Source organism: Caretta caretta, chromosome 8 (assembly GCF_965140235.1).
Source record: "Caretta caretta isolate rCarCar2 chromosome 8, rCarCar1.hap1, whole genome shotgun sequence".
Lineage (NCBI taxonomy): Eukaryota > Metazoa > Chordata > Testudines > Cheloniidae > Caretta > Caretta caretta.
Genome location: NC_134213.1, coordinates 97,028,935 through 97,046,165, shown reverse-complemented (window position 1 = coordinate 97,046,165; position 17,231 = coordinate 97,028,935). Strand labels below are relative to the sequence as shown.

General features: G+C 39.8%; 1 protein-coding gene across 1 annotated transcript in view; it reads right to left on the bottom strand.

The window, feature by feature from the left end:
- The window catches only part of GLIS1 (GLIS family zinc finger 1), a 269,587-nt gene that overhangs the window by 23,014 nt on the left and 229,342 nt on the right, over positions 1–17,231 (bottom strand). Inside the window, exon 8 of the mRNA XM_048862377.2 lies at positions 7,700–7,850. Coding sequence (XP_048718334.1) covers positions 7,700–7,850 — 151 coding nt within the window. The remainder of the gene's footprint in view (positions 1–7,699; positions 7,851–17,231) is intronic.

The following is a 17,231-nucleotide window of genomic DNA, read 5'->3' as shown; positions in this document are numbered from 1 at the left end:
GGCCCCAATCCTTTTCCCATTGAGCTCAGTGGGAACCATATTAGATCCAGAGTGAAATGTCTGTACTTTATCTCAAATAAATTCTTGTGTATATTGTGCAATTAGACTGGACTTCAAAGCTGCTTCTCAAGTCCAGTCTAATACCACACTGCAAAATATTGACTTTGATAATTGTATCTACCACATACTAGTCTGAAGGAAAGATTCTGTATAGTGCTCTGGTTAGAGGCACAACGTTATATTTAGTTTCAAAAGCTGATAGATTTCAGTGAAACCAGGTGCTACCATAAAATTCCTCATTCCAACTCTTTCATTCATAAAACCTTGCCTGCTCAACAATTTTGTTACTTATATTATGAGAATGTGCAATTCAGTTCCAGAATCAGGAGATATATTTTTTTTTGGGGGGGAAAGGGGGAGTTAACACTGATTTTCATCTCTTCCTATGTATTAAAAATGATGTGTAAAGCTCTGCTAATCTGGTCTTTGGATAGCACCCAATCTCTTGCCACGTGTTTCTGTTCTGGGTCTTGCCCTATGGGAATTTCTGTCAGCACATGCTCAGGAAACAGTTATACCATTTAAAAAAAAAAAACCAACAACAACAGACTATCTGAAGTTTGGTGAACCTTGCACTAATCACTGCCAGGTGTCTTTGGCTAGTTCTCTGAAATGCATGGAATCCTTTTCCACCCCTATAATAAATCCCTCATTGTAGCTCACCTTGCTGGGCATCATTGCATTTTATTATCCTTTCCCACAAATGATGAGCAAACAAATTACTGGGTTGTAACATGTTGCACATTTTACATAGACTGAGGCTCTACTCTGGGATTGCACGTTATTCCAGCGTGTTTCCATTTTCTTGTTGTTGGGACACTGGTTGTATTGAGAGTAGGAAACTGGAAGTCAGAGGCCCTGGTTTGTCACGAACATGCAGTGTGAACTTGCAAGTAAATTAACCTCCATGACATATCTTTAAAAAGAGGCTAAGGAATACCAACCATTGTGGGCTCTTGAAAACCCTACTAGGCACCTGAATATCTTTAAAAATCTGGCCCTTAGTTGCTCAGCATAGAGGGCCGGATTGGATAACCTCTCAAGGTCCCTTCCAGCCCTGCAATGACATGATTGTATGATTTTTAACTTCAGGACAAGCTGTCATGCAATCTCTTTGTATGGCTTACTACTAAACCACTGAATTTGCTAAAAAGCTACAAGAATATCAGGTTTACAGAGACTAAATATTCTGTTCCTCTGACTATCACAGAAAACATTAACTAATGGTTACAGCACATGACTGGAAGTTAAAAAACTTGGGTTCTAATCACCGCTCAGTCAAAGGCTTCCTGAGTAACTCATGTAACCTCTCTTTTCTCCCTGTAGCATTATTATTTCTTAATTTGAGACTGTATCACTTACACCACATCTCTGCGGCCGGTATCTTTATTTGTTAGTACTTGCTTTTAGACGCTCAGACGGAAGACACTATCGAAGTGACATCATAAATTTCAATCCACCTATTTTAGAAAAATGTAATATTAAATAAATGTTCACCTACATCTCGGTACAGTCAGGAAAATGTCAGTGCTCTATCAGCAATCAGATGCTACATTTTTCTTAGCCAAATATTGCAGAAGTGAGGCCACTTTAATGCTAATTTTGCTAAAACCAGGATAAGCCTATCTGGATATGATTATAAATGAACTCTGTTCACATTTTCTACAATGAGATAAATGACTTGGGATTCGAATCCAGATGCTTTTAATTACTGTTTTTCTTTGTTACATAAACCTCAGCCCCGCACCTGTACATTGTTCTTTCTTTGGACAGATGTACTGATGCCCCTTTTGCGTGCTCAGATCCATAACACTGAGATAAATTATGATGGGTTCTTGGCTACCTCCACTGAAAATGTTTTCTGCTTTCAGAGATATCTGTTTCTTGTTATTGGGTTTTAGTGCTTTTAAAGGAGAATAAAACACTGACTTGTGTATTCTATTATAAATGAGGAGTAGTCCCAGTGGAATCCACAAACAATGAAGGATACATTTTTCTGGTCCCAGGAACTATTATAAAAAAGGTGTTGGTATTTAGTTCCATCCTCTAAATAGTAGAGGCTTGTTTGTTTCCCACAACTATTCTAATAATGGGCCAAATCTTACTTGCCTTACTCATGTGATCTCACTGCCTTCGACAGGGGTTGACCCTTTAACATGCAAGAAAGAAAGAACTATTAAAATAAAAATGATCTGCAATAGTTTTTTAAAGAATTATCCTTTTCTGTTTTGTTTTTGGAACCAATTTGCTAAATTCTATCATACACTACAATCACACTCCAGAAAACCAACTACTTGTAAAGTGAAACCCTTAAAGCCGCTGCATGTGTCTGATCCTACCTCACAGGATACAACCCTTCTAAACTCCTTCATTCACAAAACCATCCCTGTTCTCCTCTCACCTCCTTGCCACAGAGCCAGGATAATACAAAAAATTCCACACAGGAGAGCCCTATCTAGCCACCCCACTCCCTCTCCTGCAAGGCTTTCACCCCTACAGACATTAACTTTACTTTCCTGCTATCCACTAATACAATTCTTCTTCCCCAGTCCTCAAGCTACCACCACAACCTCAAAGTGGGGGAAAGAAACTGGGACATTTTACAAGGCTCACATCTCAGGAGGGTAGTCTGAGCTGGTGGAGGGTAGACTGAGTGTTTCCACTGCTGGTTTTGTGGGGAGGAAACGCTTTAGTCCTCATTCTTGTTTGCAATATGCCCACTTCATGCCACTCCGGCAATGTAAAGAGGCGCTAAGGTAGGAAGATCCTTTACACTGCGAGAGTGGTGTAAAGTGGTCATAGCAATGTATTTTCTCCTGCACATTTTTACCTTAAAAATATCAGGAATATCAAGTCTGGTCTTCCCTGGTTAAACAGCTGTTAGCAAGCACAAATAAATTAGCATTTTAAACGATCTAACTAAAAATATTCCCTATCATTTGCTCAGCTTTAAGACTTTTGTGATGTCATCATCTCATTAATTCTTCAGTAGCCATAGATTTTACATGGCAGATATGACCTAAATTGCTACAGAAGTGTGAACAATTAGTGTCTCAATCCTTCTTAAGGGATAAATCATCCTTATTGGTAGAATTGTCATTATTTGTCAGTAGCCCTTGACTTCCTCCAGGAATGTAAATGCTATTTGCTATATGCAATGCATGTGACTGAGGTCACATAGCCATATGCAAAATGATTGAGTTCAAAGACTTTAATGGAACCTTGCTCCAACTCCATATACTGAAGGGAAATTCAGTTTTGCCTATCCATGGGCAAAAAATGTAATGGACCTGAGCAAGAGTGCCTAAACCTCATGACCTTCTGTTAGCAAGGCTTACAATTACATGATAATTGGTGCTGTTAGACTGTTAATGTATGCAGAATTATAAGATTATCTACTTTTCTTTTTAAAACCATGTCATAATGCTGTGGAGATTACACTATACTGTGTGGTGTTTATTATCTCCAGGGTGAATAAGATCTTGCAATAGTTGTACCAATTTATACCAATGGCTCATAAAGTCTGAATGACTACTACTCTACAATAGTTTAGTGATCTGAAAATAAAAGTATAGAGAACTGTATTTCATAAACCACCCTATTCTCTATTATTTCATAAACAGGACCCTTCTTTATATATTTCTGTGCATATTCTACAAAAGAGGGGGATATCTCTCTCTCTCTATATATATATATACAGATATAGCAAAACAGATACCTTGTTTATATTAGAAAAGTGCACCAGTTTAATTAAATCAATACACACACTGGTATAAACTGGTATAAACTCCTGATGGAACCCACTCAGACTAGTTTAGCTAAATTAATATAAGCAAAGGTTAAAGTTGGTAACTTATCAGTGCAAGCTAAATTAGTAGGCTAAACCAGTTCAAGTGGGTCTACACTGGGGTGTCCACAAATTTAACTAGATGGATTTTTTAAACTGGTTTAGTTATATTCATACAAATTTTGTAGTATAGACCAGACCAGGCATAACATCAATATAGGAAAGCCAAAGGTCAATACTAGGAGTTGTTTTTCTTTCTTCAGGGTGCTACAAATTAAAATGTACTATCTTTGCAACTGCTGAAGTTAAACAGTTTTGACATTACTTATAGCATTTGCCATAAATAATATTAAAGTAACTCTTCACTACCTGAAATTAAAAAACAAACAAAAACAACCTGGATCATTACAAGCCCTTACATTCTATGTGCCAAAATATTCCTAAATCAGACACTTCTACTTCAATTAATATTAGTATAAATTAATGTAAAATTACTTGATCCAGCAAGCTGTGCACTTCATACCAGAATTTAAAAAAATTCCATACATATCATATAAAGCCAGTGTAAATATATTTGGTAATGAAGTCAGATTCTGAACATTTTCAAGTGAATTAGATAATTTTGTCAAACTATTTAAATGTCTTCGCAAACCATTTGGGAAAACTAAGTGCTACACTTGGTATTGACTTTGGCAAAGGATGGTATAACCTAGTGTTTTGTTTTGGTTTTTTTAAAAGCCTTTAAATCAAATTCTGAATCTTCTGTCAACCTTGAGTAGACTATTTGTACTCTGCCCCGTGTAGCTTTTGGCATCTCACATATTTGATGACTCAATAATTACAGTTTTTGATAGTAATCATTCTGGTCCACTCCAAAGACTCTGGAATCCAATCTTGTCATCACATTGATTCACAGTATAGAAATTCTTTAAATGTACCTAAACATGGATGCAGAGATAGGTGATGAATGAGGCAAAATGCTATATGTATATCTAAACTGAAAAGCAGTTCATATAGAGTTTTAAATGTTTATTTCTCTCCATGCAGTGTACGTTTTTATCTGAATAAAGATACAGAACTATTAACTGACAAAGACAGACCCAATAATTCCGCAGCTCCAAGCATTAGATTATAAAGTGGTTTAGTTGATTAAATTGATGAATACTTTCATTTAGTATGGTTTTGTGTAAAGTATGAGATTTTGATTAGTTCAGACTATATTTTCTATCTTAAGTAAATGTTATTAAAATATTGTCTTTATTTCAGTATGTAATGAAAGTGAAAACAATTAAAATATAGCAAATGTATTTTATGGACTAGCTAATACAATGACCAAAATAACAGGTTACTTTGAATATAGTAAATGCTATTTTAAATGCTGAAACATCCCCAGTCACTGTGTAACGAACAAAATGCCTTGTTTTGAAATAGACATTCAAAGAATATGTTCCATTCTTAGTTTCCTGATGGCTGGTTCATAGTTAGAACCCTGTTATTGTCTCAACCTTATATTACGTCATAGGAAATTAACTATAGTGTTTCTGTAACCACTTTGCATTTCTTAAGTACATAAGCATTGGGAGATAATAAATCAGCACACAATTCTCACACAAGAACAAATGCTTATTCAGCAAAAATGGAAAACCATTCCAATGTGAAACTCAAATTATGACCAAAGCAAATGAATAGTTATCCGCTCCTGGCACTCACTAAGCAATCAAAACTTGTGGAGAAGGTTCCAATTAAAAACTGGACTCTCAGCTTTTTTTTTTTTTTAACTCAAAGGGAACTGATTTTCTTAGAATGAAGACAACAGAGAAGCATCAGTAAGAGTGAATCTATGCAGTCCAGAGCGCTCAGCTATAGAGTCTGAAATGCTGCTATATTATGCTCTCATGTTAGCCATGTCTTTGGTTTTATTATTGTTATGGAGGTGAGCAAATATGTTTCAAACGTTAAAATGTCTTAAAAACAAACTCAGAACTCACCTGTGCAGCTGGCATGTGAAATACTTCCTTAGTTTGGTTATATTGTTTTCTGTTGGGATTTTTGGTGCTAATTTCACATAAGGTGCACTTCCAGAACCACCACCCACACTCAGTCACTGGACGGCGCCCTGAGGATTTACATAGGGGTGAGTGGGAGGAAGAGATCCTTCTCCTCTTCTAGGTTGATATGTCCCCCTCCCACAGGAGGAAAAAAATGGCCCTTGGATCTGCTTCATCGTGGATTTTTCTCACCCCATTCCTACTGTCCACTCACTTCCACCTGTGGGTATGGCGAACCCTCGTGAAACTGCTCCACAACTAGTAGGGGATCTGTGACCCCTGAATGGAGACCCCTGCCTCGAGGCCTATGCTGTAGAATCATGCTGGGTCTGCTCCTGGGCAAGAGAGAGGTGAGAATTTGCTTCCCAGTGCATAGCTTAGAACCGGATCCATCCATCTTTTTAAACCAGCATGGAAACTGTTACAGTGAAAATAAATGAGTGGAGCAAAATAAAAGTTTGACTCCTGTTTTTTGGGGGGATAGAGAGGATGGTCTTGTGGTTAAAACACAGGACAGGGAGGCAGGAGAGCTGGGCTCTCCCATAGGCATCCTACATGACACTGGGTATGTCTTTTAGAGACCGATGGGGTCTGGTCCTCTGTTGGTGCAAAAGGGTGTGGGGGCATGTGTGTGCTCAAGGACCCTTCCCACTCCCATGTGCCCCTGCACTGGGGCCAGCTGTAATGTGGCTGCGACGTACAGGCTCTATGTGAGGTGAGTACTGCCACTCTCTGCCTAAAAGGGGAGGACAAATGTACTTTCTCCATCCTTTGCACTGGCCAGAAGAGTGGGCTGGATGCAGGGGAGGAGAAGTCTAGGTTTACTGCAGTGTGCACTGCCCAAATGATCCAGGAGGAATTCCTCCTTGGGAGCCTGCTCCCTTGCCACATGCCACTACTGTAGGACTACACCTTAAGGGTACAATTAAATTTGTAATCTCTCTGGGTTTCAGTTTCCCCAGCTACATATTGGGGTTGAGGAGGGATGGTAATTACACTGGAATGGGACTGAAGAAATCTACATTAAATGCTGGGCACTGCTAAAGATCTTGGGCAAGTCTGTGTGTCTGAGTTCCCCATCAGTAAAATGGGGAGAGTGCTCTTGTCCATGATGGGGGCGCATTGGAATTAAAATTCATTACTCTGGGAGCTGTTCAGATATGATCAATAGGAGCACCAGCTAGGAATCTAGCCAGAGAGGCAGATCCCCTACTTCAGAGGGGAGTTGTGAGGCTTACAGTAATTCCTTCCTGTTTGTAAAAAGTGCTTTGAGAGCCTTGTATAGAAGGGGTAAGATACTGTAAGAAGACATCATCTATTAATACAACATACAATGAATGGCTTCATGTAGATTTCACTTAGTGGGTCCCACTCTCAGCACTTCAACACAGCAGTTATGTACCAGAGAGAGACAGTCTGCAATCCTTAAACAAATAGTTCTCACTCAGGCAGCCACTGCCTTATGATTCTACAGGCTGTACTCTGGCTGCTGAGATAGGAGTGGGTATCCCAGTGAAGTCAATAGGAGCCCTGTGCACATAGCCAAAGCTATAACATGCCACCAAGGAAGAATATTTAAAAATAAAATGATTATAAAATCTCAATGCAACGACACAGTATGAAGAACAATCTAAAATTGTTTTCAAAACAAGGAAATGAAGTTGTTCAATCTAGACCCTTTCTGAGTATTCATACCATACTCAGTAACCTTCTCAATGCATTGAACAGAGTTTAACATAAACCCAACAACATGGGATTAAGTACATCTTTGTAGAGTGATGGCATGCTTGCTTAAAGTACATACCCTTCCCTGGTACTCTCCAAAGGTAACAGATGATGGTGTGGACTGGCAAGGGTTGATTCCAGTGGATGGTGTCTTGAGGGTATGTCGTGAATAGGTGGCAGGAGACCTGGTGATGGTCCATTATGGTTAGCGCTGGAACCAGTGTACATGCCTGTGAGGCAAACAAATGTAATTTTGCAAACTAAAATGAGCATCCTGAAGAAGGAAGGTTTGTTTCATATCCTATTAGATTAGATGCCTACCACTGAAAATAACCTCTTTTTATTAAAAAAAAAGAAAGAAAGAAAGAAAAGGAGGACTTGTGGCACCTTAGAGACTAACAAATTTATTTGAGCGTAAGCTTTCGTGATGCAACTCACTTCAGCTCACTTCATCAGGTGCAACTGTAGCTGTAGCAGACGAAAGCTTATGCTCAAATAAATTGGTTAGTCTCTAAGGTGCCACAAGTCCTCCTTTTCTTTTTGCAAATACAGACTAACAGGGCTGCTACTCTGAAACCTAAAAAAAAAAAAACGTTTATCAACTTCTAAAGCACCTCTCAGTATGGAAGTGACCTTTATCTTAATTGAGAACAACAAAAAGCCCTTGATTAATTAATTAATTAATACAGCACCTTCATTATTCTTCTAAATTGGAATCTAATCAGTGGTATTTCCTATGACCACTCATTTTAGACTCTGTGTGTCTAATTTTCCTTTAGCTAGCATCATTGTACATTCAAAGTAACTCTACTGATGCCCATGGTGTAAACCTGATGAGATCACTCTGTCCTAAGTCTCATGTGGAGGCTGGTAGCCAAATCACTGATCTACAGTTTGCTTGGGTTTTTCTTTCTTTTTTTTTTTTGGAGGCCGGGGGGGAGAGGACAGGGCAGGGGAGCTTTTGGATGAAGAAATCACCCAGAGATTTCCTGGCAGAGATTCCCCTGCATCCTGCCATTATCAGAGGTGGGACCAGGGTTTGACTCTCCTTGGTAAAGGCTCAGGGCCTGCCACTAAATCTGGCAGAGCCCTTGGGATCTGCGTGAGGCAAATGCCATCTGTGCAGAGACCATGTACACATACTTCAACTCTGGCACCCCAGCAGTGCCCTCCTGGCTCTCTGCCAATGAAGTCAGGCTACCACTGATGCCCTCAGACTGTGGCTTCCTTAGGGTCTCTCATGGGAAGGTGCCTGTGGGAAAGTTCAGACTTCTGGGATCTGTTTAACTTTTTCATATTTTCATGTAAGTGACATGGAGCGGGATGCAAGGTCAGCAGGGGGAAGATGCATATTTCCCTGGCCTGCCCTGACTCCAGCCCTTTCCCCACAGACTCTGGACTGTGGAAAGCTGGCTCCACAGGGCTGGGGCTAGTTCTGGTGCTGCAGAGACACACAAGCCTCTTCGTTGTCTACAGAGGGGGAAATCTGCATGTGGTGGACCCCATCAGGTGGAGTGAGCTGGCCCAAGGCCATTTCCCAATCCGGGTGCCTGAGCCTTCAGCCTCTTACTCACGTGACTAGTACTCCTCTAGCAAACAGTTCAATTGATGGAAATGGGACTACTCTCCTGGGGAAAAAGTGGCAGGACTGGCGAGCAGGTGCTGATTGAAATATGTAATTCCTTGATAATGCTACATCACTCCACATAGTGAGAGTCCCAGAACCCAAAGCTTTTTCTCTGCTCCACGGAAAACGTTGGAGTTTTAGTATTTCATTTAGAAATCACTTTAATTTGGAAATAAATCAACTAACTTTCTAGTAAAGCGGGGTAGACATACTGAAGCAATTTTAAAATAACACAGCTTGAAGTAAATAGAATCTCAATGAATTAAACTAAAAAATGGAATGAGGATAGCGTTTAGGAAAATCATACCCTCAAAAATGAGGAAATTACACATCAGGGCTGTCAGCCTGTGTTACACGATGAGGCATACCAATAATAAAAATTGTATGACGACTTGCAAGTTGCCACGGAGACAAAGTGATGTTTTCTTTAAAGTTATGATGAGTTTACGTGGCACATCAGGCGGTCCCACATGATCTACGGAATGGATTGCGGCAATATTTAATATTTAATGGATTTGCTGCCTGCCTTTTACAAAGATAGGCCCAGATCCTCTGAACACATACATACGAGTCCTTGACCAAAGTTCATTGAAGTCAATGGCAGCTCTTCCTTTGATTTTGGATCAGGCCTATGAGTAGCACCACTGAGCTGAAGGGGACTACACGTGTTTGTAAGAAGAGGACTCGTTTGCAAAGCCATTTGACTAATAGCATGTATGTTATTATGTGACAGAGACCTTAGGAATACATGACAGCATATTTCCACTCGTGGAGAAAATAGCTTTATATCAACTCTCATTTATTCTTTGCTTAAACAGAATGCATCAGCATCTTCCACAACAGATAACTCTACCTCTGTTTCTATTGCTCTGTCAGATGTTTGCAGGTTCAATAGTGCACTCTGTTGGTTAAAGTTTTTTTATCAAGTTATGTCATCAATATACAGATGATCTGCCTATATTTAATCACAGACAATTTTATTACAACATATATTTATGATCTTCTCCTTGCTGGTGACTAGTTTCACACTATAATGGTATATAGACTTCGTATGACTCTGATCAATTGATTCATTTTATTGAAGATTGAAAGTAAAATTTTTCGCAAACTCAAGCCCCATATCCTGTAAAGACTCACAAACATGGTAATAGAATGACTCACATGTTTACAGTTCAGCAAGTGTAGGTTTGGGGCCATTTGTGATGCTGATTCTAATGATTTGGAAAATGATTTGATGAATGAGTTGAAATTTTAAATATGAAGGGAAATAAATAATTTACTGGGTTTGTTTCTGTTTAATTACAGTGACCTTATCCATATGTACTTTTTAGTTTTAAACTGATATTGGATTACCTGTGGCTGTTTTAACTATAGAGCTGTATATATTTCTTCTTTTACATACAATTTGGAGAACCACATTCATGTATGCATCTCTGGGGTTGCTAGAAAGATTAACTTTCTAATATGAATAAACTGATGTAAATTTCTCTTTTTGAAAGATCAATATAATAATTATAATACTGTACAAACTTTCTGTTTGAAAAAAACAAAATCTGTTTGAAGTGTTATACAGGACCTTGAATGCTTTAAAAATATCCAGGCCAAAATTAGACTTGAAAGAATTACATTTAAAAAAAATAGCAGCAGAGATATTGAGACTTGAAAAGTAGCTATTACATATACATGATAATTACATTCATAGCCATTTAACTTTTTTCTTTTGCTACCATGACTCCATAATACACAAGATTCTGATGCTGTGCCCACTGACTTCAATGGGAGCTTTGCCGTCAAATGGGACAAATCATCTCGTCTAGGGTTATGATTTTTGGCTTAATTGCTCCCGTTAAAGTCAGTGGTAAAGCTCCTATTGACTTGAATGGGAGCAGTTAGGTCAATGCTGAGTACATCTGAAAATCCCCCCCAATAAATGTACACTGAAAGATATATGCTTTTGTATATTATTTCTCACAGCACCCACAAGTGTGCTAAATCCCCCACAGACACACACAGAGACATGATCCCTGCCCTGAAGGGCTGACAAACTAAAAACAGACATGAGGGAAGAAGGAGGGAATAACCAGACAGTAGGGAGGACTGGATCTTTCCTTAGGGTCTCTCCTCCCCACCAAGCGCACATTCCAGTCAATCAGGCTGAGTACGCTGGGAAATGGAGAGCTGAGTGTCATTTGTGTATTGATGGTATCAACATCCAAACCTCGCCCATGGGCATTACACAGATGTCAAACTGGTAAGCAAGAAGTCAGATCCACATGGAATTTGTGAGCGAGCTCTCTGACGAGCAACTGCTCATCATCAACGTCTGTTTGTTTCTCTTAGATTAAAGCGTAGAACCATAAAGCAAGATTCCATCCACCTTTGCCAGGGTCTGCAGATGAGTTAAAAGCCCCGACACCCCCATGAACAACAGTGTCAAAAACAGACCTAAATGAATCTTGGGCACATGATCTTTGCCCACTGCTAGGGGGAAATGATCAACTAGGCCAATGAAATCAGCTCTGTCTCAGCATCCAAAGCCAGACTGAAAAGGTCTGGAAAGTTCAGATGCTTCCAGATGATGCTGGAACTGATTTGTTGTCACCTTCTCAGCAATCTTATTTCAATACAGAAGGTTAATGGCAGGAATTTGGTCACTGTCCTAGAGGGGATTTCAGATCCCCTCCCCTTACAACATACTGATTTTCACATTGCAAAAGTCTTCCTACCAGTTTACACATTTGTTGGCAGTCTGAAGCTATGCCAAATGATCATTAGATGTAGACTCTGAGTCAGAAGATCACATCTAGATGTGCTTCTTACACAGATTGAACTCAGATAAATTGGAGGGACAGTGTAGAGCAAAATACAGTACCTGTTCCAGGAATAAAGATAGACATTTTCTCTCCACAGCTGTTAGATTGGCACCTTTCACCATCAATAATTCACTTAAAAATTAAACATGAAGTGAATGATAGCTTTATCTGTGCAGCAGCTGGTGAACATGCATGAATATTCTACATTCTTGGACGGAGCTTGGAGTCTCTAAGGTTTAATGGCTTTCTCATGGACTGTCTTATTGTCTCAACTATTGACTATAATTTCAGTTCTTTATTGGGTCTGGTTCAAGGACGGATAACTTTCTTCCTTATTGGCTGGGTGCTAATAGAAGACCTGAGCCTAAAAAGTGTGGTCTGACCTCAGATCACATTCAATGAAATAGATAAAAGCCAGAGTGTTTGGAGGATGCGCAGCACCTCCCAAGACTGGGGCCAGAGTAATTAAGAACAAATCATAAACTTTGATGTGCCCCCACAGAGAAGCAGAGGGACATAACATACATAACACCCTCGCTGCCCTGGGTGGTCTAGGGAACTGAACATGCTCCATGGAGCTGCTCTTCCCCCTTAATGCATGTGGGTGAGAAGTATGCAGAGATGGGCAAGAAATGGGCGGAGTTTTGATTCTGTTCCCTCCCAACATGCCAGTCAGTATAGCTGGGATGTCCCATATGGGTAACTAATCTCTCATTGGTATGAACCAGTACAGATGACTTCCCACTAGAGCAATGCGGGAGGGACCAGGGACGGCACTGTGTCTCTGAATCACCATTTTACCCCTGGGTTGCTCCTGGGGCAGTGCACCCATTTGTCCATCCTTCTCAGTATGCAAAGTCACTATCTAGTCTCCAGTAAAACAAGGATGCAAAGATTAAATGTGTTTTAAGATTGTAGGGTATCCCTGGGCCTGTGCACATTCACTGAACTTGTAGAGTAGGAAAGAGAAATATGGCTTGATTTCTTGAACTATGTAGAGTTGTGAAGACCAAGAAAGCTGAAATACAGAGAAATAATTGACACTACTCATGAAGTGGGCTGTAGCTCACGAAAGCTCATGCTCAAATAAATTGGTTAGTTTCTAAGGTGCCACAAGTCCTCCTTTTCAATTGACACTACTGTTCACTTTGCTAGCATGGGGTTTTTGCCTATAATTAGGAGTACATTTAGGCCCATGTGGCACACACAAAGGGATAGACGAGTTACTAGTAGATTCCATGTTAGGCTGCAACACAAAATCAGCCATTTCTGTTGAGTCATTGTGAACCAATCTTCTATTTATTTAAAGTGAATACATTTTTATTTATTTTATTACTGCAAAGAAAGGCCACTTAGAAAATACATTAACTTCATTTCCTTCACAGTGTTAGGTCTTATTCTGAAATATCAGCATTGCTCAATGGAATTCATTTTTAACCATTGAGTGCTTTGAACTGCATATTTTCACTTCAGTTTCAAGAAACGCTGGAAGTTTAGATTTGTTGTAATTTTGATATCTTGATTGCTTCCTCAGGCAGACCGCCCATTGGAAGCTCTGCCTGCATGAGGACCGAAAGAGCAAGTCCTGCATTCTTTGGAGTACACATAGCATTTTAGGTGTCACACTGGCAGGGAAGAATGCATATGTACAGTATTGCACAGAGTAGCACCAGGTATCTGCTTGCAAAGTAGGGTGTGGCCAGAGGGGCCAAAGGGAGGGGAACTCTGGCACCTCTTGTGCACTGAGAATGGAGGCTCCATAAAGCCTGAAAATACAGACTCTGTATTTACATTGCAAAAAATGGTGCATAGCAGCTCTGGCTATGCCAATGGGAATAGCGCAGCCTGAACAGGTTGGAGGTATGAATTCCATCCTCCAGCCATGGTAGAGTCCTCCAGGTGAAGCTGGTTTTCTATGCAGGAAGGGAAGAAAGTGAGCTCTTTAGGGTAGGGACTATGTCTTCCAATATGCGTGGCTAGCACCCAGTAAATTGATGATAATCTGACAATCTCTAGGGATAACAGTTGACTATTTATGGCCCAATCCTGCTCCCTCTGAGGTCAATTTTTCGCTTAATGGAAGCGGACTCAGATCCACATTCTGCAAAATTTCATTGTCTCTCCTAGAAAATCTATATGTATGAAAAACTCTCTGTGACCATGGCAAATCTCCCAAAAGGCTGCAATTTCGTCTTTTCTCAATGTTTGTAAAATTTTTCTTCCAGGTTTTTTTTTTTTAAATGGAGAACTATCTCCTAGCTGCAGAAAGTTGCATGAAAGCCTTATAAATTACGGACACAGTTTGGGACTGTGCATCTCAGGCCTCTTAACACATTAGCTACTTCAGTTTATAAATACATGTCATCAATCAAAATTTTAAATGGTTTAACCTTTAGCCTTAACATCTGTTCCCAAACCAGTGCTCTGAGCATCTGTGATTAGTGCCTTTTCATGACGTGTGCCAAGTAAGAGCAAAAATCAATAATAAAAATGCAAGCCCAGATAGGACTTGAATGAAGATAGAAGCAGCATGTAAAGCTTCCCTTGCCGTAGACGATGCTCAGTCTCTGACCATAGTGCTCTTCCTCCAACGATTTCTGTGGCATATTTGAGGTTTAAATTAGGCAACAGTGAAGCAATCTAGCAATGGAAATAAAAAGGAACGAGGTCTGAGCAGCTGCGTACTGTGGATTCCTCTTCATGCCACAGAGCATTCTTTCCCTGTAATATTTGCCACTGGCCTAAGCACAAGCCTGCTTTGAAGTTGGACACAGGGGATGGGAACTTTTTAAACATTTCATTTCTGCATTGTTGGCTTTCATCTCTGACATACTTAAAATATGCTGCAGCTTTAACTTGGAAAAAAAAAAGAGTCCACAGTAATTCAAGTAATCCCAGAGGCCCAAGGCTCTGCACATTAATATTGTGGTTTCTTTGAAAAAATACATGAGCATTTTCAAGTGGAATGAAAAGGACATTATATATTTGTCCATGTGGTATACTATATACCATGCTGAAGCCTGACTTGTCCTGAAATATTGCTGTTGCTTATTTGAAAGAGTGAACATATCATTACAAACTATAGGCGACTGTGTGAATATCCTTTCACTTTGATTCTGTAATGTTCAGCGCTATATTATATATGCTCTAAAATGATGATGGATCATTTTTGCCACTGTAATAGTGGGGCAGGTAATATGAGGTAACTTCTGTTTCACTGTAAAACAGTCTCTCCACCTTGATTTATTTCCTCTGTCTCTTTCTCATATGGAGTAATGTGACCTGGTGGAAGTATAGGAAGAGATTTACTAAAACTAGATCTTAAAAATACCCCAGTGACAGATTAGATACAGTCAGCCAAGAAATCATATTGGGAACGGATTGGTATTATTGAGAAACACAGGATATTCATGAACTAGAGCAATTTTACCTCTAATACTATAACTCAGAGCTGCTTAAAGCCAGGTTTCCAAAAGAGCTGAGCTTTCATTTATACACCAAAAAACAGCACAGCCTGACAGTGTGAGGGGAGAGCCTGCAGCAGCCTTCTGGAGGATCAAACACCAGGGCTAACTTGAAATGTCTGTGTCAGGGAGAAAGGGATGAGGCTTTCACAACTTGGAGAAATATGAGCATCCTATTCTCTGATCTTTCTTCTGTAACGTCAGAGGGTGGAGCAAGCTGGGCAAGGTTGTGGTGGGAGGAGTGTCTCAGGCTTTAGGCTCAGAAGCTAGGTATGGTCTCTGAACCTTTTATCTGTGAGCTCAATTTTCTCCCTATTTTCTAATACATTTTGTTTTACTGAGGACTTTTGGGATCTTAGACTGGTCATGGGACTATTCACTGCAGTCCATCCTGTGGAGACATACATGATCCTTCAGTTTCTTCATAGAAGAGTTGAAGCGGCTGGGGAAATCCACACAGGTCTCTCAGCTAATGGGACCGACCAAGGAGCCAATCCTGGAGGTGCTGCTGGTGCCCTCATGAGTTTGAACAGCCCAGGTGATAAAGTTAAAATGATTCCTCCACATTCCTATAGTTCCTACATCTTCCTGCCACACTGAATGAAGGAATATAACAATACTGTAGAGCATTCTGTATGTCATCACAGAATCCTAATAACATCCTGAGCATTAAGGGTCACTATCCTTTCCCATTGCATCTTATTCTCAAGGAGTTATAATTCCGCTATTTTAATTTACAATAGGCTGAAAGTGGTTATAGAAGGTGTCAATCAGGATACAATCGTTTTTTGAAGACCTGGACTGGTAAAAAGCTGAAGATCTTTTGTAGATTCAGATGCTTCTCTGAGTTGCTCTAACAAAGCGCACAAAGGACACTAGGACCCCTTGTGATGTGTGAGGGACTCAGCGCTAGGAATTCTTGTATTGTAACCCCAGTTCACCATGGACTCCATGTCTGTCTGTGAACAAAGGCATTTAGGGTTTAACTACATTAGAAAATTTGCACCAATATAACTAGATCAGTTTAAAATCGATCAATGACACCAGTGCAAACATCTTACACAGATGCAATTAAACTGGTTTAAATTTCACTTGAATCAGTTTAAGTCATGCTTAAAGTGACTTAAGTTAATGCTATATTAATTTAAATTGGTTTAAATATGTTTGTGTTAAGGGTTTGCACCTATGTAACTAGATTGATTTTAACACCAGGGCAAGTTTTCTAATATAGACCAAGCCTTAGACTCACATTTTCAGAAGTGACCTCCTCTACTTTTGAGTGGCTCACTTTTAGGAACCCAACTTGAGAAACCCACGATGCCCCCCACTACATGGACTGGAAATTGGCCTCAGCTCTTATGCCTGAGTCCATGGTCCCCCATCCCTCTGTGCACACCTACAAGGACCATGGACAGTCTATCCATAACTGGTATTTATGTGGATAGCTATTTAAGCAAATACAGAATGAAAACAGCAAATTAATGTTTATTACATCCTCTCTCTGGAGACTCTATCCAGACCATTCAAGGTGATGGATGCAAAATGAGGCAATACATCTCTTCCATTTCTAATGTGCATCTGTGGTAAAAAAAGCAAACAAGATGCTAGGATGCATAAGGAACAAGATGGAAAATAATATGGAAAATATTATAATGCCATTATATAAATCAATGGACTGGCCTCATCTGGAATGCTCTGTGAAGTACT